Here is a 24,203-nt window from a genome sequence, read left to right on the forward strand (position 1 = left end):
AAATGAAATAATTTCATGTAATTAGGATTTCTTAGATCGAGTTACCCTCTACATAAATTTAATAATATTACTTTAGTATGGAATTCAATCTAAAAATGCCTAAATTCATTAAATGATGTAATTGAAATCGCTTCAGTGGGCCGGGGCTAATACGGCGTTTATATTATAGTTTTTTGCAGGGTTAACCTCCTTTATGAGGATTTATTTGAAGTATACACAATGGAAATGACATTTGAAACCCAGACCCACTGGGTTAACCCAGTTATATGTAAACGGCCTATAATGGATTTTACAACTTAAAAAACAGCTTTGTTCCTTTACTTTTTTTAATGCTAAAAGCGGTAAAAGAGAAAACTGTCAAAATTGCTCCCTTTCATGACCAGTTTTACCAGAAAAGTAAAGGAACGGACAAATAATAGATCTGGGACTGGATTCTTGTTCTATGAAATTGTGGAATGAAAAAATTTATAAAGGACAGAAATGTCAAATGACAAAAAATATTGTATCCCTTATTGTATAAAACGCATTTTGCATTTGAAAACCCGAAAGTTCGAGGACAGAGAAGCCACTTCACAGCCGATATGTCTGAAATGCTGCTAAACCAACAGCGAACCAAGTCACATAATTTGGTGTTTTCGTGACCACTTCCCAATAGCCTATCAATCTTCACCGATGGGTCGAAGATGGAAAGAGGCACGGAATCTGGGTGTTTTGTGAAGAACTAAATATCAGGAACTCATATAAGTTTAATGACAACTGTAGTGTTTTTCAGGCAGAAGTCTTTGCGGTTTTGAAAGCCATGGAGCTACTAGTGGGAATGACGGGCCTTGTAGATAAGATAGTCACTGTTTACGTGGACAGCCAGGCTGCTCTAAAAGCGTTAAGGTCATACACTATTAAATCTAGGACTGTTTAAAGTTGTAGGTCTATCCATGGCACAATTTCGAAGGTAGTGGTATCACACCAGCTGTTCGAATATGAAATGTCAAATCCCTTTATAAAAAAAATGTTTTTGTTGTAATTTCCCCAACGACGTAAAGAAAATTTTGAAATAACATATTACAAATATGTCGATGCCACTACCTGGACGATATGCCTTGGGCCTACCTTAAAAACATGTAACCTAGTTGTTAAGTTTTGCTGGGTTCCATTGCAATGTTGAGGGCAATGAGATAGTTGAAGAATTAGCAAGACGAGGCTCCCAATCCTCGGACCTCAGGGTGGAGAATTGTGTCAAGCCACCGCTCTGTTTTTTCGACAAGCTCAGTAAGCTCTATGCAGAGGAAACCGTAAAAATTTGCAAGTAAAGGTATCTAACTAAGGTTGTAAGGTATCTAAGTCAATCTGGCCGGCAATCTCAGGGCGTAGATCTGTGGCCCTCCTCGCACTGTACAAGTCAGAAATCAGAACTGCTATAGGGGTCATAACCAGCCACTGCGGAATAAGATCTATGACATGCAAGTGAGATGACAATATATTGAGTATTGTAGGTTATGTGAGGATGGAGACGGAGACAATCGAGCACCTCCGCTCTCGGTGTCCTAGACTTTCGATCAAAAGACACAGGCTATTTGGTGAATATGTGATTGAATCCCTCACCTACTTTTCCTCCATCGACCCTACAACCCTGTTAGCATACTGCAGAAGCTTTAAATGGCTATGGAACAGGTCAAATATAGATTAGAAATAATCTAGGAAATCTCTTCTATCATCTTATTAATTCCATCTAATATCTCTCTTCTATATCTACTCTCTTTCAACTTCTTCCCTGTCTTCCACTTTCCATCCCCTCCACTTTTTCCTATCTAAATATAACCTACATTCATCTCCTTAGCGTCAACTGTAATCCAATAGCTCAGAAGTTATCAATCATCATCAGGACAACACCTCACTTAATTCCTACCACATCTATAACCATATCTGCAACCTCATTCCATCTATAACCATCATAACCATAACACACCTACAACCATCACCATATCCACAACCATCTATCAACACCTCCATCGCATCATCATGTCTACAACCTATCACCTCTCAGAATTCATTAATCATCATCACGATAACAACTCCATCACATAATCGCGCCTGCAACCTTATCTACAATCACATCCATAACCGCATGTACAACACATCCAATATACAAGCATCACCATCTACAACCATCAAATTTCAAAATATTCAGGATGATCACAATGGGCCTTGAGGTCTGTAGCTGTCATCACAGCAGTTGCACATCCTAAACCTAACCTAACCAAGTTCGAAATTGGCTCGGCCTTCTTTATTGTTTTATTTTTATTATGTCGGAAATGAATCAGGCGTTTAGGTCTTGTTTCATTTAGAAGGCCTTTTATTCTCTTTCGAAGATTTGTCAAAATCTTCTCTTTATGGAAAATCCGCCTTGTAGTTCTTTTGTTCATACAACCTTTAGAAGGATTTCTGTAGAAGAAAGATATTCTATGATCTTCTATATTCAGCAAATCTTCAGAAGGCACCCATAAAAAATCTTTAGAAGGTCCTCAATCTTTAATTGTTTTATGAACTCTTCTGTGAATAGAAATATTTTCAATGGTATTCTGTAGAAGTAAAATCTTCCTGATACGTTGCTTGTCTCTAAAATCTTTTTGAAAATCTTCTGCACAAAGAAGGACTCATGACTACAGAACATCTTCTGAAATTCTCCAATAACTTCAATTTGTAAATGAACTTTTAAGGGTCTTCTGTCAATAGAGGAACTATAAGAGATATTCTGTCCAAAAGAAGACCCTTATAAGTTTCCTTTGTGTTCGAAAGATTCTAGAAGTTATTCAGTCTATAGAGAAAGAAATCCCGGGGGTCATCTTCCGAAAATATATTCTTAAAAGTACTCTAGGGGAGAAAAATTTTTAGTATTATTCTGTCCATAGAATACCCTAATAAGGTAGTTGTCTTCTAAAGCTTTTACACGATATTATTTCGGTAGAAGAGCTCAAGGAGGTCTTTTTTGGAAAAAGCCTATTTAGCCATGACTATAGAAAATCTTAAGAAGGTTCTCAATACGAACTCTAGAAAATATTTTGTTAAAATACCAACAGATATGTATAAATAAGACCCTTACAAGTAATTTTTTGATCAAAAGCTTACATAGGACGTCCCTGTCTATAGAAGCCCACATTAAAGTGCCTCCCGTTGATTGTAGACCTCCAGAAGGTTTTCTCAGCATAGAACATTTAAAAGTCTTCTGCCAATGAGCGTGATAGGTTTTATCATGGGAAAGTGTTGAACTTATCACAGGCACTTCTTTATTTCAAAAAGATGCATTGACTTACAGCAATTCCAATGGATACGAACCGATTTTAAGGCGGCGGGAAAGTACAATCTAATCTAATAAAAACAACAACAAATAGCAGAAACTTATTGCGCCAAATTTATCATCCAAAATAATCATAACAAGTAAAAAACATGAAGTTCCGCCGGGCCGAACTTTTTTACCGTCCATCACAAAATATTCTGAACTAAAATGGAATAATTAGATTCCTGTGCAAAAATTGTTCGACCACGTATACCTCAAATGCCTAAATCAGGTCACAAAATGTATCTAAATATTTCTTCAATCTGTTGGTACCTTTATATGGGGGCTACCAAAACATGGACCTATATGTATGATTTTTGGTGGAGGTGTTTCGGAACCTCTAAGAACTTCAAATGTCAAATTACAGCTTGTTCAGTTAAAAATTGTTGCTAAAATCCAGAAAATACCGAGAAATACGAAAAATCGGGGGTACCGTTAAATGGGGACTGAAAACCCCAAGTGTCAAATTTGCAGCTAGTTCTGTTAAAAATTGTAGCTAAAATCCTCAAAATACGGAAAATCGGGGGTACCGTTATATGGGGGCTATTCCAAAATATGGTTCTATATCAGGCCTGCTCAAGGTGCGCACCTGAGCTGTCGGTGTGTGTCAATTTTCTCACACACACAATTTAAAAAGAGAACTTTTGTTTTTGTTTTGAATATTTTCAAAATTAAAAATCAGTCTCTATTGAACATTCAATGAGGAAGGTTCTGTTTTCGAATTTGTCTATGAATTTATATGCGTACACTGAAAAAATGAATGAAGATACTGAATACGAATTTTTATTTGCCTAAAATTTTTACGGCAAATTAGAGTGTTTGGTTTGTCAACGCACTTTGGTTTGTCACGAACTTGATTTGCAACAAATTATAACATCAACAGTCACATTTGGTCAAAATAAAATAATTATTCTACTCTATATTTTGAAATATAAAATAAAAAAAACTGTTACGATATTTCTCACAGTATACAGAGAGACAAAGGAAAATTGAAATTTGTGTATTTCAAAACCAACACAATTACAAAATGTGTTTGTATGTGTCTGAGCAGGCCTGTTCTATATTGACGATTTTTATGTAGAAATTTCGGGAACCTTAAATATCAAATTATAGCTAGTTCGGTCAGCTAAAATCCCCAAAATACCTTAAATCGCAGATATCGTTATATGGAGGCTATACCAAAACATGGACTCATCTTTGCAGTTTTTATTGGAGATATGTTTGATCATTCAGAACCACAAATGTCAAATTTCAGCTACCATTTAACTTGTATGAGTGTTTATGCCTGTTCCAGAACCTGAAAGAAGCTACTAATTTTTACTACGATAACACTTTATGTTATCGAAAAAATAGTAAAAATTAGCAGATTCTTGCAGTACTGAAACAGACCATTTGATGAGTGCATTTCGCAATAAACATCGGCGTCAGTCTAGATCCAGATACCTTAGATCCATTTGTATATATTAGGAGACCATCCAGAGTAGAATTGCCTGCAGTAGCGCGATTCTCTAACTCATTGTTTGAGTTACCGACAAAAATCGGTAACATTAAAATGCTTATAATTTCTTTAATTAAAGACTTTTCATTCATCATTTTGCCTTTTAATTTTACCGATTTTTGTCGGTAGCTCAAATCGCACTACAGACCAAATTGATCTGCTTGGTATAATTACTGTGAGTCAAATTTGAATGAGGTGTGCATATAATCGCTTGTGTGTTTACTGTCACCAAAGTGGTCTGTCAAATATGTTCAGAATTGAGGCATAATAATAACAACCTCTTAAAACTATGAGCCTAATATCAAAATACCCTAGTCGATTTGTAAATCTTTGATCTAACCTAAGTAATTAGAACAAAATCTTTCAAATGACACCTACCTTTTTTTAATTACTCAAAATAAATAATAAAAAATAAATAAAACAAGTAAATTATTAATTGTTATAAGATTATATTTTATTTGTTTTTTTTTTTTATAAATATATTTAATTATTCATTTAAAGTTAATGTCATTTGTCAATTAAAAACTAAAAAAATTAACAATTAATTCTATTTTGTAATATTAAAAATTAAAAAAGGCCTTGTTTGCTTAAAGCAGGAAGCATAGTGTTTAAAGAAATTTTGAACACAAGACTGGCGGGAGCATAAAATCGTATTTATTAAAAGGAAATATAATTTCAGTTTTTGGCGCTGAAACTTTTCATGAAAAATTTGTTCCTATTTCGGAGGAAGAAATATTTTATTCTTTTTTCATCTATTTTCAGAAATTTCTCATTAAATGTTTCTGGTCCCACTTCTGCGTAAAGAAATGTCACACATTTTAAACTCTTTGCTCCTTATCCTGTGTCCATTAAATTTTTGTTTTTTTTGTTTTTAAAGCATAACACAAAAAATAATAAATAAACATATCGCACTACTATAACTTAATCATAATTAACTTAAACAAATACTTTTGTGAATATTCGAATTAAAATTTGTTCTTTAGGATTTTCAAAAATAAAACAAAATGATAAACACATTATTAGGCTTAAATTAGAATTATTTCATTTTAAAACAATGTAGGCAATGTGAAACTAAAACATATACAGGACGGAAATGATTATTAATTCATAAATAATGATTAAACAAATGTGTATTATTTAAATGATTATAATGGTACCTTAAACTATATATTTTTATTTTATTAATTATTATTTATACAGGCTTACAAAAAAATCATGTTAACACAGTATGCTTAAAAATAATTTATTACAAAAAAATATATTTTCTCTCCATTAAAATATTCACGTACATGAGCGATACGTATGCTCATTTACTCAAAAAATGTATTATGAGTGAAATTGTTGAATTATGGTTTTCTTTCTAAGCATCACACTTTATGTTGTGTCAAAATTGTATGATGATATTTCGAAAAGTCTATGGGTTAGAGCTCAAATAAAATTTTTGAGTAAGATTATTTTTTGAGTAACAGATCACTACGTAATTTTATGCAACAAATGTCTTTTTGAAAAAAAAACACTTTTCACCAGTATATATTTGCTCTGTTCCAGAACCTGCAAGAAGCTAATAATTTTTACTACCATAAAATTTTTTCCTTTATGTTATCGGAAATATAGTAAAAAAAAATAGTAGATTCTTGCAGTTCTGGAACAGGCAAAATATTCCAAAAAATTTGACCTGTGATAGATTTCTTAGGAAGGTATGGAAACCAGTGAAATTATTAGGCCTGTTCGATAACCCAAAAGTTTGTACAAACTTTAAAAAAATGCTGTTCGATAACAAAGTTTTTCAGTAAACGAGAAATGAGAAGTAGTAGCAAGCACTTGCAAGAATTTACAAGTACTTTTTACTTGCGAAATTATCAAACAGACCTATTCATTGGAAACTTGTACATCATGATAGTTGTTTTCCATGAAGAATACTACTCCCAGTGAAAACTTCTAACAGAAAAATATTATTTCTTAAGAACAAATATCAATAGTGATACATTTCTCACAAAAAAGGATGATAATTTTCTTACAGAAAAAAATCAATTGTGATAATTTTTTTCTTAAAAAAATATCGATGCTAATAATTATTTTGCAAAAAATGTCATTGGTGTTAATTTTCTTATGGAAAATTATTATTGGTGATAATGTTCTTACAGAAAACTATAACAACAATTTTCTTACAGAAAGCTATCACTGGTTATAATTTTCTTATAGAAAAATATCATTGGTGATAATTTTCTTACGGAAAATTATTATTGGGGATAATTTTTTTATAGAAAAATATCACTGGTGATAATTTTCTCATAGAAAAATATCATTCGTGATAATTTTATCATAGAAAAACATCATTGGTGATAATTTTCTTATAGAAAAATATCATTGGTGATAATTTTCTTACGGAAAATTATTATTGGGCACAATTTTTTTATAGAAAAATATCACTGGTGATAATTTTCTCATAGAAAAATATCATTGGTGATAATTTTATCATAGAAAAACATCACTGGTGATAATTTTCTTATAGAAAAATATCATTGGTGATAATTTTCTTACGGAAAATTATTATTGGGCACAATTTTTTTATAGAAAAATATCACTGGTGATAATTTTCTCATAGAAAAATATCATTGGTGATAATTTTATCATAGAAAAACATCACTGGTGATAATTTTCTTATAGAAAAATATCATTGGTGATAATTTTCTTACGGAAAATTATTATTGGGGATAATTTTTTTATAGAAAAATATCACTGGTGATAATTTTCTCATAGAAAAATATCATTGGTGATAATTTTATCATAGAAAAACATCACTGGTGATAATTTTCTTATAGAAAAATATCATTGGTGATAATTTTCTTACGGAAAATTATTATTGGGGATAATTTTTTTTATAGAAAAATATCACTGGTGATAATTTTCTCATAGAAAAATATCATTGGTGATAATTTTATCATAGAAAAACATCACTGGTGATAATTTTCTTATAGAAAAATATCATTGGTGATAATTTTCTTACGGAAAATTATTATTGGGGATAATTTTTTTTATAGAAAAATATCACTGGTAATAATTTTCTCATAGAAAAATATCATTGGTGATAATTTTATCATAGAAAAACATCACTGGTGATAATTTTCTTATAGAAAAATATCATTGGTGATAATTTTCTTACGGAAAATTATTATTGGGGAAAATTTTTTTATAGAAAAATATCACTGGTGATAATTTTCTCATAGAAAAATATCATTGGTGATAATTTTATCATAGAAAAACATCACTGGTGATAATTTTCTTATAGAAAAATATCATTGGTGATAATTTTCTTACGGAAAGTTATTATTGGGCATAATTTTTTTATAGAAAAATATCACTGGTGATAATTTTCTCATAGAAAAATATCATTGGTGATGATTTTATCATAGAAAAATATCATTGGTGATATTTTTCTTACGGAAAATTATTATTAGTGATATTTTTCTTACGGAGAATTATTATTGGGGATAATTTTCTTATAGAAAAATATCATTGGTGATAATTTTTTTATAGAAAAATATCACTGGTGACAATTTCCTTACGTAAACATATCATTGGTGATAATTTTCTTATAGAAAAACAGCACTGGTGATTTTATTACGGGAAAATATCATTGGTGATAATTTTATTGCAGAAAAATACCACTGGTGATCATTTTCATCTAGGAAAATATCGCTGCTAATATCATTGGTGATAATTTTATTGCAGGAAAATATGATTGGTGATAATTGTTTTTAGATAAAAATCGCTGGTGACAATATTCTTACAGGAAAACTATCATTGGCGATATTTTTTATAAATAGGTAAGAAAATTATCACCAGTGATATTTTTCTGTAAAAAATTATCACCAGTGATATTTTACTATTTAAATATTATTACGAATTATATTTGCCTATAGAAATTTATCACCGGTTATATTTTTCCATAAAAAACATTGTCACCAATGATATTTTTCCGTAAGAAAATTATCACCAGTGATATTTCCTTATAAGAAAACTATCATCAATCATATTTTTCTATATGAATATGGTCACCAATCATATTTTTCTATAAGAAAATTACCAGCTGTGAAATTTTTTGTTAGAAAGTTATAACCAGTGATATTTTTCTATAAGAAAATTATCACTGATGACATTTTTCTATAAGAAAATTGTCCCCAGTGATATTTTTCTATAAGAAATACTTCACCAATGATATTTTTCTACAAGAAAATGGTCACAATTGTTGTTTATTCTATAAGAGAAAAATCACCGAAAATGTCTTTCTGCAAAAAAATTATCATCAATGATATTGTTCTGCAGGCAACTTTCCACCACTGATATTTGTTGTAAGAAACATCACGAGCGATGTTTATTACGAGAAAATGATCACCAGTGATATTTTCTTATAAGAAAACTATCACCAATGACAATTTTCTATAAAAAAATTGTCACCAATGATGTTGTTCTATAAGAAAATGTTTACCAATGACAGAAAACTATCACTGGTGATAATTTTCTTATAGAAAAATATAATTGGTGATAATTTTCTTACGGAAAATTATTATTGGGGATAATTTTCTTATACACTCCGGTTCATTTGAATAGAACCAACCAATATTTGTTTGCAAATACCGTTATATCTGACGAAAGGAGAGGAATTGTAAATTATAATTTTGTGGATATGTAGAGTATATAGTAGCCGATATTTTTAATACCTAACATGTTTCACATATGCGTTATAACGGTACTTTTTACTCGCTTTATGAAAAAATGTCAAAATATTAGCATTTTTTAATGGTTCACCAGGATAGAACCACCCTAAGAATTTACATAAATCCTTTGTTAGATGTGGTAAACTTTAACAAAAAACTAGTTATAATTATAAATAAATGCCGTTAGTGTTGATTGCCAACAAATATTGTGCAATCATTTGTATTAGGGTCTCGAAATTTGATGAAAATCGAGGCTTAGAGCTCCAAAAAATATTTTTATGAAGAAATCGGTAGAAAAAATTTATAAACACAAAATTTTATACGGAATTATGTTCAAAATTTTTTATACTACAATAAAATTACAAAAAAGTTATATTTGATAGGTTTATGAGTCCGAAACAGAGGAAATATGGTAAAGATAATTCAAAATTCTACCTTTCCAATCCAAAATTTGATATTTTATCTCTAGAAAGTGAATGCAAATCGATGGGTTCCACCCAGTTTCGTTGGCTGTGGACATCTACAGGTCCAAAAAAATAAAGAAAATTCCACCGCCGAACGCCCCATCTCACCATCAAGTCCTTGGAATTTCAAAAGGTTCTAAGACATTTGATGTGAAGAAACAGCTTAGCGATAGGGAAAGGCAGACGTTAATTTTTTCGAAAGGAGGGGTTTCATTTTGATGGTTATGATGTTCACACATCTTTTCGTCATAGTATAAGTACCGAAAAAATATGATCAGAAATATTATTACACAAAAAATAGCGCCTATGTTTCTGTGCTTTCCTTGTCATGCGATATCTTCTAAATCAAAGCCCTTGATGTTGACATGAAGCGTTCGGCGGTGGGATTTTCTTTATTTTTTGGACCTGTAGATGTTCACAGCCCACAAAATTGGGGGAACCCATCGATTTGCATTCACTTTCCTCAGATAAAATATCAAATTTTGGATTGGAAAGGTAGAATTTTGAATTATCTTTACCATATTTCCTCTGTTTCGGACTCATAAACCTATCAAATGTAACTTTTTTGTAATTTTATTGTAATAAAGAAAATTTTGAACATAATTCAGTATAAAATTTTTTCTTTGTCAATTGTTTCTACCGATTTCTTCATAAAAATATTTTTTGGAGCTCTAATCCTCGATTTTCATCAAATTTCAAGACCTTAATACAAATGTTTGCACAACATTTGTTGGCAATCAACACTAACGGCATTTATTTATAATTATAACTAGTTTTTTGTTAACGTTTACCACATCTAACAAAGGATTTGTGTAAATTCTTAGGGAGGTTCTATTCTGGTGAACCATTAAAAAATGCTAATATTTTGACATTTTTTCATAAAGCGAGTAAAAAGTACCGTTATAACGCATATGTGAAACATGTTAGGTATTGAAAATATCGGCTACTATATACTCTACATGTCCACAAAATTATAATTTACAATTCCTCTCCTTTCGTCAGATATAACGGTATTTGTAGACAAATATTGGCTGGTTCTATTCAGATGAACCGGAGTGTAGAAAAATATCACTGGTGATAATTTTCTCATAGAAAAATATCATTGGTGATAATTTTCTCATAGAAAAATATCATTGGTGATAATTTTATCATAGAAAAATATCATTGGTGATAATTTTATCATAGAAAAATATCATTGGTGATAATTTTGTTTGCAGAAAAATATTGATATTGGTGATAATTGTCTTATAAAAAAATCATTGATGACAAGTTTCTTATGATATTTTTGAATATTTTTCTATAAGAAATACTTCACCAATGATATTTTTCTATAAGAAAGACTACTCCAACGGTATATTTCTATAAGAAAATTACCACCAAATGACATTTGTCTATAAGAAAATTGTCACAATAGCTGTTTTTTTTTTTTTCTATTAGAGAAACATCACCCAAGACGTCTTTCTGCAAAAAGGTTATCATCAATAATATTTTTCTGTAAAAATATCACCATCGATATTTACTATGAGAAAATTATCACCAGTGATATTTTCTTATACGAAAACTCTCACCAATGATATTTTTCAAAAAGAAAATTATCACCAATGATATTTTTCAAAAAGAAAATTATCACCAATGATGTTCTTCTATAAGAAAATTGTCACCAATGATATTTTGCCATATAAAAGTATCACCAGCGATGTTTTTCCATAAGCAAATTGTCACCAGTGATTTTTTTTCTATAAAAAAATGATCACCAATCATACATTTCCATAAGAAAATTGCCACCAATGATATTTCTCTATAAGAAAATTATCACCAGTGATATTTTCATATAAGAAAACTATAAGAAAATTGTCACCAATGATGTTCTTTTATAAGAAAATTGTCACCAATGATATTTTGCCATAAAAAAGTATCACTGATGACAGTTTTCCATAAAATAATTGTAACTGGTGATAATATTTTATGGAAAAAGTATCACTGATCATAGTTTTTTAATAGAAAAATATCGTTGGTGATAATTTTCTTATAGAAAAACTTCACTGGTTAAAATTTTTGTATAGAAAAATATCACTGCTAATAATTTTCTTATAGAAAAAAAATCACAGGTAACATAAGAATATTATCATTGAAGAGAAATTTCACTTGTGAGATTTTCTTTTAGAAGAGCAACACTAGTGATAATTTTCTTATAAAAATATATCTCTGGTGATAACAGTAATGGTTTACTATTCTATAATCTGTGACATATTCTTATATTATATACAAAAGATTAAACTAAATTAGGTTATTATTCTTAGATCTAGTACTAAAATAAGAAAAGCGATTCTATACGTCATTAAGTCTTTTTTTAAATATAGGATTCGTATTATGATTATGTTTTGAATTATGAATTATTACTTCTCTTTCAATCGAGACGGCCGGTACACATTAGCAAGCCATGGTAGTTTGTGGGAAATCTTTGAAGCTGAATAAAATCAAACTAAATTTCAATACTCCAAAATATTACTAAATTTAATACAATCATTCTTCATTACGTTCATGACCTGTAACCAAACATACTCTTATCTCTAAATTACTATTATTTTTTTTAATATGTATATTAGTACTTTAAATATTTACATTTCTGTAGGATGCATATCTTTTGTTTAGGATAACTTATAACTAAAAATTACCTACAACATAACTTCTCTTCGAGTTCCACATCTCTTCAAATGTGCAGTAGCAGAATTCTACACCTCAATACTGTTCAAACTTCCCGATGATATATTATCATTGTGACTGCCCAAACGTGAACGCTGTTTCATCATGGCCGCCCTGGCTGGCATGGGGGATCTTTGTACTCGAGGACTACCGCTAACGGCAATTGGTATACCCAAACCTCCATTTGGATTATTCGAAAGAGAATTCAGTCCATTATTGTTGTTGGTGCTACCACCTGATGTACGTCGTGTACGTCGCAGTGAGGGTATCCGCGTGGCCATACCATCCATATTCACGCCAGTGTTTGCATCATGACAACTTGATAACTGGGAATTGCTGCTATTATTTTGTGTATAACTCATGTTACGTACCCCTCCCCTATCCATTGTACGCCTATGTTGTTCCATACTAGGTGTTAGTGGTGCATGATGGGGTCCTGCTGGTGGCAAATGATGATTCATCATGGGTGCATGATTATTATTTTGATGTGGTGGCACTGGGGGTGGTTGCTGATAGTCCCTCTTACTCAGCATAGTGGGTGTGGGTGGTGTCTGATAATACGGCTGGGCATGGTGGATACCCTGTGATGCTAAATGAGCCTGTGAAGAATTATTCGAATTATTATGTGTTACAGATTTATGATTTGAGTTTATTTTTGTTGTTGTCGTTGCATTGTTGGTTGTATGATTTGCTAATTTCGCTGAATTCTTGCCGGGCAATGGTGGCAAAGGTTTACTCAATGGAGAATTGGGATCTAGTAGACCACCATTTGGTGTTAAGGCGCAATTAATGCCATCGACGGCTTCCAATGTTTCACATGACGATGTGGAACGCTGTGGTGGTGTTTGCGGAACATCCAAGGCAAAACTATTCAATTTCTCTTGACTATTGTGACAACTATTGTTACTGGTACTGTTGCTGTTCGTTTTACTATGATTCGGACTACTGTGGCTGCTGCTAGTGGTGTTGTTGCTGGTGGCGGCGGCGCCGGCATTGGTGTTGTTCATAAAGCGCAATTCCATAACGTTACGATTCTAGAAAAAATTACGCTAATATATCTGTATCTAAGCTAGTATCAGGTTGGTGATTTTTGAGGGTATATTTGCAAGGTAAGGGGATGTGAGGATTTTCGGGAGGACTAGTAAGCTGGATTGAAGCTGTACAAGAAAAGTGTTGCTTATTTACAAAGGTTAGGCAAAGAAATTGAGAAAAATGATCTATATATCACTGGTGATAGTTTTGCCATAGAAAAATATTTACGATGACAATTTTACTTTAGAAAAATATTCTTGGAGATTGGTTTCCAATAGAAAATATTAGTCCATATTTAAATTAGGCAATTTTCCTTGCGGTAATTGTCAGTTTGATGGAGAGAAGCGAGGCATATGGTAACCCTTTGCCTCTCAACGCCCTCTCTCACAAGGAAAATTGCCTAATGTAAATATGGACTTACTGGTGAATATTTCCTATAACAAAGTACCACTAGTAATACTTTTTTCAAATAAAAATTTAGCTGGTGATATTTTTCCAACACAAAAGTATCACCGGTGACAATTTTCCAATAGAATAACGTCAATTTTGATAGGAAAAACCTTATTGCTATTTACAGGAAAATTTCACTAGTGATAGGTTTTCTATTGAAAATATAACTGGCGATAATTTTCCATCAAAACAAAACAAAAAATATCACTTGCAATAACTCCATATTTACATTAAGCACTTTTCCTTGCGGCAATTGTCAGTTTGTCGGTGAGGGAGGGTGTTGAGAGGCAAAGGATTACCATATACCTCACCTCCCTCTCCATCAAATTGACAATTGCCCCAAGGAAAATTGCCTAATATAAATAGGGACTAATTTTCCCCCAAAAATATGTTATTTATGAAAACTATCACAGGTGATACTCTTCTTTAAGAAAAATATCACTGATGATACTTTTCTAAATGAAAATAATCACCGATGATACTTTTCTATGAGAAAATATTATCATTGCTGTTACTTTCCCATAAGAAAACCATCATAAGTGGCATTATTCTGTAAGAAAAATATCACTGGTAATATTTTTCCGTAAAGAAACCATCACTAGCGATAATTTTCTATTAGAAATATATCACAGGTTATACATTTCTAACAGGAAATAACAATGGTGATAAATTTCTAAAAGGAAATAATCACTGGTGATACATTTCTTGAAGAAAAATGCCACTGATGACACTTTTCCGACACTTTTCTATATGAATATTATTACAGATGATATTTTTCTATGTGAAAATTATCATTGGTCATACTATTCCATAAGAAAACCATTATTTGTGACACTTTTCCATGAGAAAAATGCAACTTGTGATAAGAAATCCATCACTAGTGATAGAAAATCATTATAAGTGATGGGTTTTTTAGAAAGATATGATTGTTTGATATTTTTCTTAAGGGAAAATGTCACTGGTGATACTTTGTGATATTATTCTAAAAGAAAATGATCACTAGTTATACTTTTCCATAAGAAGACTATCACCGGGAATATTTTTTTATCACTTTTGAAATGGAAGTATCACTAGTGAAAAATGTCATTACTGGTGGAACATTTATAAAGAGGAATATGACTGGTTATAATTTCTCCCAAGAAAAATAGCCCTGAGGACATTTTTCTTCCAGAAAAAAATCTACTCAATGACAATTTTCTCAATAAAAACTATCAACAGTGATGAAAAAATACCACAATAAATAATTTATACTTAAAACTATTAACAAAATATTTACATAGATAAATAAAATATTTACAAAAAAATATAACTTATTTTCGAAAACAGAAACTGAATAGTTTGCATTGGAAAGACTAACCAAGTAGAGGTTTTTTTTTTGGATTGTGCCAAAGGAAGACCAAAGAAAACACACCTTGAAGAAGACAGCCGTAGAAGCAAATACATACAACCTTTTGATAGTTTTTTTTTTTTTTTTTTGGTTTTGTGGTAGAAAGTTTTTTTAGATAAAGAAAAAATATTTAAGCAGTGATATACATAGTGCAAGGTGCCATAAAGTATATATTTCTCTAACAGTTGTTCCCCTTAGGGCCTTACCTTATCCGCCTCCTGGGCCAAAGGATTGGGGGTTATGTTCATGCGTGGCAAAACTCCATTTAAACGATGATTACCCTTGTGATGGTTATTGACACCCAAAACTTGGACTTGGGGCGATCCAAAGTCTGCCTGTATGTGATCCAATTGGGGTTTGTTTTCATCTGCTGGGAAGATAGGGATCATTAGTAACCATATTTACAAATCGTTTCCTGAAACTTACCCTCATTTTGTGAATTCTTACGTCGTTTCATGCAAAGACAGGCAGTAATGGTGGCAATCAATAGCAAAATACCGCCTCCAGCTGCCCCAGCCACAACTGGAAACATTGAATTATCCTCTTCATTGGTTTTGGTTGCGGGCACAACAGCTGGCAAGCTGGGTGCTGGAGTGGTTACAGCTTCTGTAAAGAAATAATGTTTAGTAATATATCTTTAAAGGCAGCTTTCGAGACTTACTTTTCGTTTGCACCGAAACAATGGAACTGAATTCAGAGGCGGCCACATCATTGAATGATTGCAGTTTAAATTCATAGCGTGTGCCGGCTTCCAGCATATCAATTTTAAACTTTCTCGTATGCATGCCATCAACTGTGGCCTTTTGATATTCTCCAGCCGAGGCTGTTGGCCTATAGTAGGCATAGAAACCATCTATGTGTGAGGCATGATTATTGCTGGGCAATGTCCATTGTAGCATAACAGCAGATTCTGACAGGGGTTCAATGCGTTCCAATTCTGGTACTGGTAAATTTGATTTAGCCAAATCCAAAGCATCACCTCTCTGCAGCAAGAATTTGGAGGAGGTATTACCTTCCTTATTGTCATCATTATTATAAACGGCCACTATGCGAAAACGATAAAAACGATCTGGCTTTAAACCTGTGACCGAAGTGGTGTAATTCTTGGGACCATCTCCATTACGTCTTCCATAGGGTATGTCATCGTTGGTGGTTTGCCAATTCTCTTTGGGTATGGTGCGTGTAACGTCGCCCAGCATGCGATACTGGACCTTAAAGAATTGTATGGGCAGGCCATCATTGCGAGGCAAATTCCAACGTAACATTACCGAATCATCTGATAATCGAGTGACATTTGGGCGAGATGGGGGCACCATGACCATGGTAGCTGCAATAAAAAATCAAATGTTTAAATAATTATTAAAAGGTTTTAAAAATTTCAAGTTTTAGTTACAAAATCATTTTTCTCCCACAAGAAATGTCCAAAAAGAGCAAAAAACGCCAAAAGGAAATCGATTGGACGGCAGATGCCAACTTCCTGAAAACCCGTTCAATAATATACATTGAACATTCGTTGGAATGTCCCATATTCGCAACGAAAGCTGAGGAATTTCTGAAATTTTTACAATCTCAAATACCCGAACGTCAATTCGCTTTAATTCGTAACGGTTATGGTAAGCAACAACCTCGGGAGGGTACATTTGAAATTGAATTTTCTCAAAATGCCCGAACCTCAAGACATTGTCTTTGGTCTGGCATGGATAAGGGACCACCGCGTAGAGATAAATTTCCCAATTTCGATAATCTAATGCCTTCTATACAAAAGATTTTGAAGAAATTTTATCCAGATCCAAGTACAATGAATGCAGATGACGAAAGGGATGATGAGTAATGCTGGGAAAGCATTTAGAAGGAAACATTGCAAAATTGAATGAAGATAAAGATTATTATTGTCTTTGGAAAGTGTTTAAATTTAAATAAATGTATTTTTTTCTTTAAAAAACAGAGCACACAATATTTTTTTGTTATGCCGGGCATACACTATGGGCATGCACGACAGCATTTGTAATAGTATTAGTAAATTTTGAAGTTTTTGTCAATGTATTTGGGAGTAGTTTTGGCAGGATTGAAATCAAAATAGTTTTGATTTTGTAAATGAACCCCTTTCAATCCGATGAATTTTGTTTATTTTCCAAGTAACCAACAAATAATTTTTGAAAACAACAAATATTATTTGTGAGGAAATTAAAAAAATTGGAAAACTTCAACCCAAAATCGAGTTTTGGAGGAAAATTCATCATTCTTGGAATATGGATTGAAGGAATGCCACACACTATTCAATCACGCACGTACACAAGGGTTCATTTGGCAGTGCAGTTTGGCAGTATAGTGTATGCCCCGCATTACTTTTCAAGATATGCAGAGAGATTAATCCAACAAGGTGCTCAAATTACAGTCATGGTTTGTTAAAATGTGTGAGGTACCCTGTGTTAACAACTGACACAGTGTTCTGTGTTATCTGTGTGTGACCCTGTTGGCAAAATAGAGTTTTTCTTCCGTTGTTGTACTTTAGCGAGCCTTTTTTAAATGGTTTAGAGCAAAGCAAAAATACTACAAATTGCGCTTGATTATGATAACATTTTGCATTTCATGCTTACTTCTCTGTGATTCTTTTTGATTATGAGACAAAAACAAGGCGTCTCAGAAATTTAATATAAATGAGTTATTGTCATTATTCACCCTGTATTTGACGAAGACATTCGTTAACCCACTTCCTATTTTTTTATTGTGGCCATAAATGAGCAAACATTGCTATTTATTTTATTTAATATTTATTTGTGAATATTTACACAGATACAGATGACAAAGCAAGGTGACTCAGGCGTTAATTGTTATCAGTTACTGTTTCATCGTGCATGTTAGAACCCTGTACACCCTGTATTCGCTGTTAACATATGTTTCAAAAAGATATGGCAACCCCAAAATGAAACCCAAACAAACAGCAAAATGAGTGAGTGCAAAAAGAGAGTGTGGTATAGAATTGAGAATAATTGGGAATATTAAAAAATACTGGTAGAAATTAATGGTTTGACTCGACTCGGCAAAACCGAGTCAATTAGCCATTAGTCGCTCATTGAAAGGCAAAGTGAGTGGAGTGAAAATATAGCGTAATAAAGATTTTTGCGCGCCTTTCAACAACAAAACAAACTAAAAAGAGAGTGAAGAAAAGAGCAACCAACAAAAACCAAATACATACCTAAAGAAATTATGATGAAAGAAGAAAACAAACTGCTGCTAAATATGGAAAACGTCAAAGAAATATAAATAATAATTTTATAAATAAATCAATGAGCAAAAAAAATTTCAACAAATTGAAATTGTTGTTGTGTGGTGTTTTGAGAAGAAAATGAATAAAAATTTACGACTCTATTAGAAGAGTGAGCAAATTAATTTTGAGGAGCTAAAAAGACAAGAGTGAGATAGAAATTAGAGTGGAAATACAAAATTGATTTTTTGTTTTGTGCGAAGACGGACAAATTAAGCTTAACAACAGCAACAACAAAATAACTATTGCAAATTTTAATAACAAAAATGTCTGCAGATGGACAATCCACGGTTACAATTACTGTAGAAGATGGCTCAGCCAATAATTCCAATGGCGGCTCAGGTGGTGGTGGTTCAGGAGGCAATTCATCCAAATGTCAAATGGCCCTGACACCACGATTTACCCACGAAGAAAAGGAAATCTTGTATAGTCTCTTTCACCAACATGAAGAGGTTATCGATATTAAATTTCGCAAAAAGCAAAGATCCAAATATTCCATACGAGATGCCTGGGAACAAATTGTAAGGGAATTTAATTCACATCCTCGTGTGATGCAGATGCGTAATCTAAAGCAGATACAAAAGTTTTGGTTAAATGCACGGTAATTATAGTTTTAGTTATGAAAAGCAAATACCACAATTTTTGGCCCCCTGATAAAATGCACCTGTTACTTTTTTAATAGACATTTTTATTTGTTCTGTAGGTGTGTTAATGTTCGTCATTTGGCGGGCGGCAAAGTTAGAATTTGTGTGTGCCACCCAAAACCAATTCATTGATATGCAAAATATGTTGTATGCCCCCATAATACCCGCCTCCACCGCTCAATTTTGTTGACGCCACTTCTCGTTTTAATGCATGCAAGCCAGCTAGTACTCATCCATTTGTTTATTGTAGTAATTTTAGTTAAGAAGAACTCGTCACAAAACTACTCACAACAAACGATGTTTAGCCCCTCTCCCTCCTCTCCCCATCGCTATCGGAAATTAGTTTCATTTAAAGTACTCACAACAAACCGCCAATTATTACTCACAACAATGAACATTATTTCCCACAATTCTCCTCTACTCTGTCCTTTTGAATTTTGCAGTAGTTTTAAAATTCAATAGTGGCCCCTTTTTACTTTGTAATATTCCTTACAATCATCTTCCAAGCGATCCAACTAACAACCATATTTTTTTTAAAGAAATAATTGGTTTTCTTTCCTGCCTGCCTGACTATATTTGCACGGAGTCACACAGCTCGTACATCGGCTGGATATTACAGAGACGGCACTTGTGAATTGGTACAACACAGTATCATGTTTTAAATAGCTACATTCGAATATGCTTATCAAGTATGTTAATTTTATTTCCATTTATTATTTTAATTTCGGGGTTCACTTTATTTCAACCTCTTTTTATTAAAAATTATGCATTGCATTGAATTTACATTAAATGAGCATATCTCTCAAATGTCAAAGTATCATTTTCCATCCCTGCCATAGTGGATGAGTGTGGTTGTGTTTTTGTTTTCTCTTTCTTTTCTTCTCATTGTCAAAACCAAATACGAGGAACGATGACTTTTTGTGAGTACAGTTGTGAGTGAGCCATTTTAAACAACTGTCTATTGAGTATGTTCAGTGAGTTGTATTGTTTACATTTGAAGCAGACTTCAAAAACAGCTGTTTTTAATGATAAGAAAAGGACAGGCGGGAAATTGACAAAATTTCACGATTTTTAAAGATTAAATACAAAATTAACAAAAAGGAAAAATGTATTAAACATTTAGAAAGGAAGAACAGTTTAAATTAAATATTACAAAAGAAAACAAGTTAAACAAATGTAAAAAAACGTTGTTTTAGCAAGTGGCGGGAAATTGGTCAGTTTCTTGGAATTTGAAGGAAAATAAATAACATAAATGACAACTGAACCAAAATATCAGTAGAAAAGGTGTGATAATTAAATTGCACAATTCACGGGTAAATAAGTAAGGTAGTGGTGCAAAATGAAACATAAGTCCTTTACCAAGAACAGCCAAAGTAATGAAATAAGACAGAAAGAAGCCTGTTTATTAACTTAACTCCCCTAAACCTTTAATAACAAATACTTCTTTCCTTCCATTTGCAGATTACGCAAACAATATCCCTTTCGTTCGGCTGGACAGAAACAAACATCCAGCAATAATCAAAATTCAGATCATTCACAACAGCAACAACAACAACAGCAACATATAAACAATCATGTTATTAAAGATGAGCCAGATTTCAATATACACAATAACGAAAATTCGGAAAATAATGAACATAACGAATCATTTGAAGAAATGGAAATGGATGGCAATAATGTATCTGAATTGGAAGAAGATCCCTTGGAAACAGAACAACAGCAACAACAAGATATGCAGCAGCAAGTGGCGGCACAACAGGCAGCCGCAATACATACTCAACAAATAAGTGTAGATCAAATATCAGCAGAGAAGTTAACACTGAATGATTTACTGCAATTTAAGACAGCGCGGCCAAGGGAGGAGATTATAGTGCAAATCAAGCATCCATCAGATAATTCGGGTAAGTTACATAAATTTAAAACTAAATACCACTCCAAATTTATTACTTAATTTTCTTTTTTCAGGCCCTGCTCAAATCACCATACCCTCTCCCACACGCATAACAATGCCACAGCACACAATGGCCACCATCACAAATGGTTATAATCAACAGATCATCAGTGAAATTAAGCCACAGCAAATTACACTGGCCCAATACCAAGCCCAACAACAATTGCAGCAACAACAATTAGCGGCACAACAGCAACAATTGGCGGCAGTGCTGCAGCAACAACATCAACAGGCTCAACAGCAGCAGCAACAACAACAAGCGGCTGCAGTAGCAGCTGCTGTACAACAACAGCAGCAAGCTCAGGCACAGGCGGCCCAACAACAAGCCCAGCAACAACAGGCCGTTGCTGCCGCCCAACAACAAGCTCAGCAACAACATCAGCAGCAACAAGTTAAAATGGAGTTGCGTACCACCCCCACAGTTAGTACACAATTTGGCACCGCCACACCCACCTTCACATGTACCACATTTAGTGCCTTACCAGGAGCAGCGGCTGCGGCTGGACAAAATTTGGCCAATGTTGTGGCAAATACTAATATTGCTGCCTTTAATACCAATCCTGCTGGCAATTTAGCAAGTGTAAGTGCTGCAACACCCATAATCAATCCTGCCGGTGTTTCTACAGTTACCATTGCTCCTAATCAAGCGACAAATTTTGTTGCTGCACCTAGTAGCACTCAAAACCATACCACCGTAACAGCCACCACCAACAGCAATAATGATGCCTTTGAGGAGAAAATAAGTTATTTCCGTATGAAAGAAGCTGAGCTACGTTACAAAGAGCAACAGGTTATTTTGGAACGTAAGAAAATTGAATTGACACATGCCCAAGAACAGCTGAAGCACTTGCGGGAGGTACATCGCTTACAGGTGGAAGAATTAAAAATGAAAATACGTATACTTCAGGAAGAGGAAAAGCATTTACGCAAAGATATGTCACCATTGAGTAGTTAAAGAATTACCCCCTACAAATTTTGTTGCTTAAAGGGGGGTAACAACCACAAATCATGTAAATCTGTATTAAAAAAAATTAAGAATTGTTTAAAATAATGTTTAGGTATTTTTCGTTAGTTATAAGAATACCCTCACTTCCATTTTATGTCCATGAATTATGTTAATGATATAGTTTTTGAATCTTTTTTTTCTTGATTTTTTACATAACGGCTCAAAGTTAAAGAAAACTTAATTTATTTAATATAAGGCACTCTAACATTTTGGTTAACAGAAAAGAAAATTGGAATATTGAAAGGATTTAAAAAGAAAAAACTGTAACAATTTTAATTTAAAACTGATAGTCTGTAATAAAAATCAAACAAAGAAGAGGTAGTTTTAAAATACCGAAAAAATGGAAAAATCATCTAATGAAATGAAAATGGGAAGAATGATAAAAGCGATCAACTGAGAAAGAAAGGGGCCAAGAAAGTATCTAGAGAAAGACAAACAATGTCTATACAAGGTTTTCGTATAGAAAACTATGTCCGGATAAAGATTTCTAATAGAGAATGTCATCCGGATGAGTTTTTGTTGTAGAAAATTTATCCGGATAAGGTTTTCTTATAGAAGATTTTATCCAAATGTTATCCGGATAATGTCTCCTTAAAGGAAATTTTATACGGATAAGGTTTTCCTATAGAAAATTTTATCCGGTTGAGGGTTTCTTATACAATGTGTTGTCTGGATGAGGTTTTCTTATAAAAAATGTTATACGGATAAGATTTTCTTATAGAAAATATTATCCGTATAAGGCTTTCTTATAGAACTTGTTATCCGGATAAGGTTTTCTTATAGAAAATGTTATCCGGATAAGGTTTTCTTATAGATAATGTTATCCGGATAAGTTTTTCTTATGGAAAATCTTATCTGGATAAGGGATTTTTATTAAAAATTTTACCCGGATAAGGGTTTCATATATAAAATGTTACCCAGATAAGGTTTTCTTATAGAAAATTTATCCGTATAAGGCTTTCTTATAGAACTTGTTATACGGATAAGAGTTTCTTATAGAAAATATTGTATGGCTAAGGTTTTCTTCTTGAAAATTTTATCCGGATAAGGTTATCTTATAGAAAATGTTATCCAGATAAGGTTTTCTTACAGGAAATTTTATCCGGATAAGGTTTTCTTATAGAAAATGTTATCCGGATAAGGTTTTCTTATAGAAAATGTTATCCGGATAAGGTTTTCTTATAGAAAATGTTATCCGGATAAGGTTTTCTTATAGAAAATGTTATCCGGATAAGGTTTTCTTATAGAAAATGTTATCCGGATAAGGTTTTCTTATAGAAAATGTTATCCGGATAAGGTTTTCTTATAGAAAATGTTATCCGGATAAGGTTTTCTTATAGATAATGTTATCCGGATAAGTTTTTCTTATGGAAAATCTTATCTGGATAAGGGAATTTTATTAAAAATTTTATCCGGATAAGGGTTTCATATATAAAATGTTATCCAGATAAGGTTTTCTTATAGAAAATGTTATCCGGATAAAGTTTTCTTATAGAAAATCTAATCTGGATAAGGGTTTCTTATGAAAAATTTTATCCGGATAAGGTTTTCTTATAGAAAATGCTATCCGGATGAGGTTTTGTTATAGATAATGTTATCCGGATAAGGCTTTCTTATAGAAAATGTTATCTGTATAAGGCTTTTCTTACAGATACTGTTATCCGGACAAGGTTTTCTTATGGAAAATGTTATCCGGATAAGGTTTTATTATATAAAATGTTATCCGGATAAGGTTTTCTTATAGAAAATGCTAT

General features: G+C 32.5%; 3 protein-coding genes and 1 long non-coding RNA gene across 6 annotated transcripts in view; 2 read left to right on the forward strand and 2 right to left on the reverse strand.

Annotated features, from left to right (window-relative positions):
- Nucleotides 1–12,396: 12,396 nt before the first annotated feature.
- boi (brother of ihog) overlaps nucleotides 12,397–24,203 on the reverse strand; it is a 265,331-nt gene continuing 253,524 nt past the window's right edge. Inside the window, exons 9-12 of one of the 3 annotated variants that reach the window (XM_073971995.1) lie at nucleotides 16,245–16,910; nucleotides 16,010–16,189; nucleotides 15,790–15,950; nucleotides 12,397–13,748 (exon numbers count right to left, since the gene is read on the reverse strand). In XM_073971995.1, the coding sequence (XP_073828096.1) occupies nucleotides 12,744–13,748; nucleotides 15,790–15,950; nucleotides 16,010–16,189; nucleotides 16,245–16,910 (2,012 nt within the window). In that variant the 3' untranslated portion in view covers nucleotides 12,397–12,743. Of the gene's footprint in view, nucleotides 13,749–15,789; nucleotides 15,954–16,009; nucleotides 16,190–16,244; nucleotides 16,911–24,203 lie in introns of all 3 variants that reach the window. The other 2 variants (XM_073971997.1, XM_073971996.1) reach the window with 2 other exon arrangements.
- LOC141396503 (selenoprotein H) lies at nucleotides 16,978–17,478 on the forward strand. Its single transcript, XM_073972000.1, has one exon. It carries the CDS (start codon nucleotides 17,001–17,003, stop codon nucleotides 17,412–17,414), a length of 414 nt encoding a protein of 137 aa, XP_073828101.1. The 5' UTR covers nucleotides 16,978–17,000; the 3' UTR covers nucleotides 17,415–17,478.
- LOC141396504 (uncharacterized) lies at nucleotides 18,338–20,110 on the reverse strand. The gene is made up of 2 exons (XR_012411178.1): nucleotides 19,483–20,110; nucleotides 18,338–19,414 (listed from the first exon to the last, which is right to left on the reverse strand). It is a non-coding gene; the product is annotated as an uncharacterized lncRNA (long non-coding RNA).
- Nucleotides 18,648–22,798, forward strand: z (zeste). Its single transcript, XM_073971999.1, has 3 exons — nucleotides 18,648–19,449; nucleotides 20,954–21,393; nucleotides 21,458–22,798. Exons 1-3 carry the CDS (start codon nucleotides 19,115–19,117, stop codon nucleotides 22,396–22,398), a joined length of 1,716 nt encoding a protein of 571 aa, XP_073828100.1. The 5' UTR covers nucleotides 18,648–19,114; the 3' UTR covers nucleotides 22,399–22,798.

This window comes from Musca autumnalis, unplaced genomic scaffold (genome assembly GCF_047663935.1).
Source record: "Musca autumnalis isolate F117 unplaced genomic scaffold, ASM4766393v1 scaffold_3, whole genome shotgun sequence".
In the NCBI taxonomy this organism is placed as follows: Eukaryota; Metazoa; Arthropoda; class Insecta; order Diptera; family Muscidae; genus Musca; species Musca autumnalis.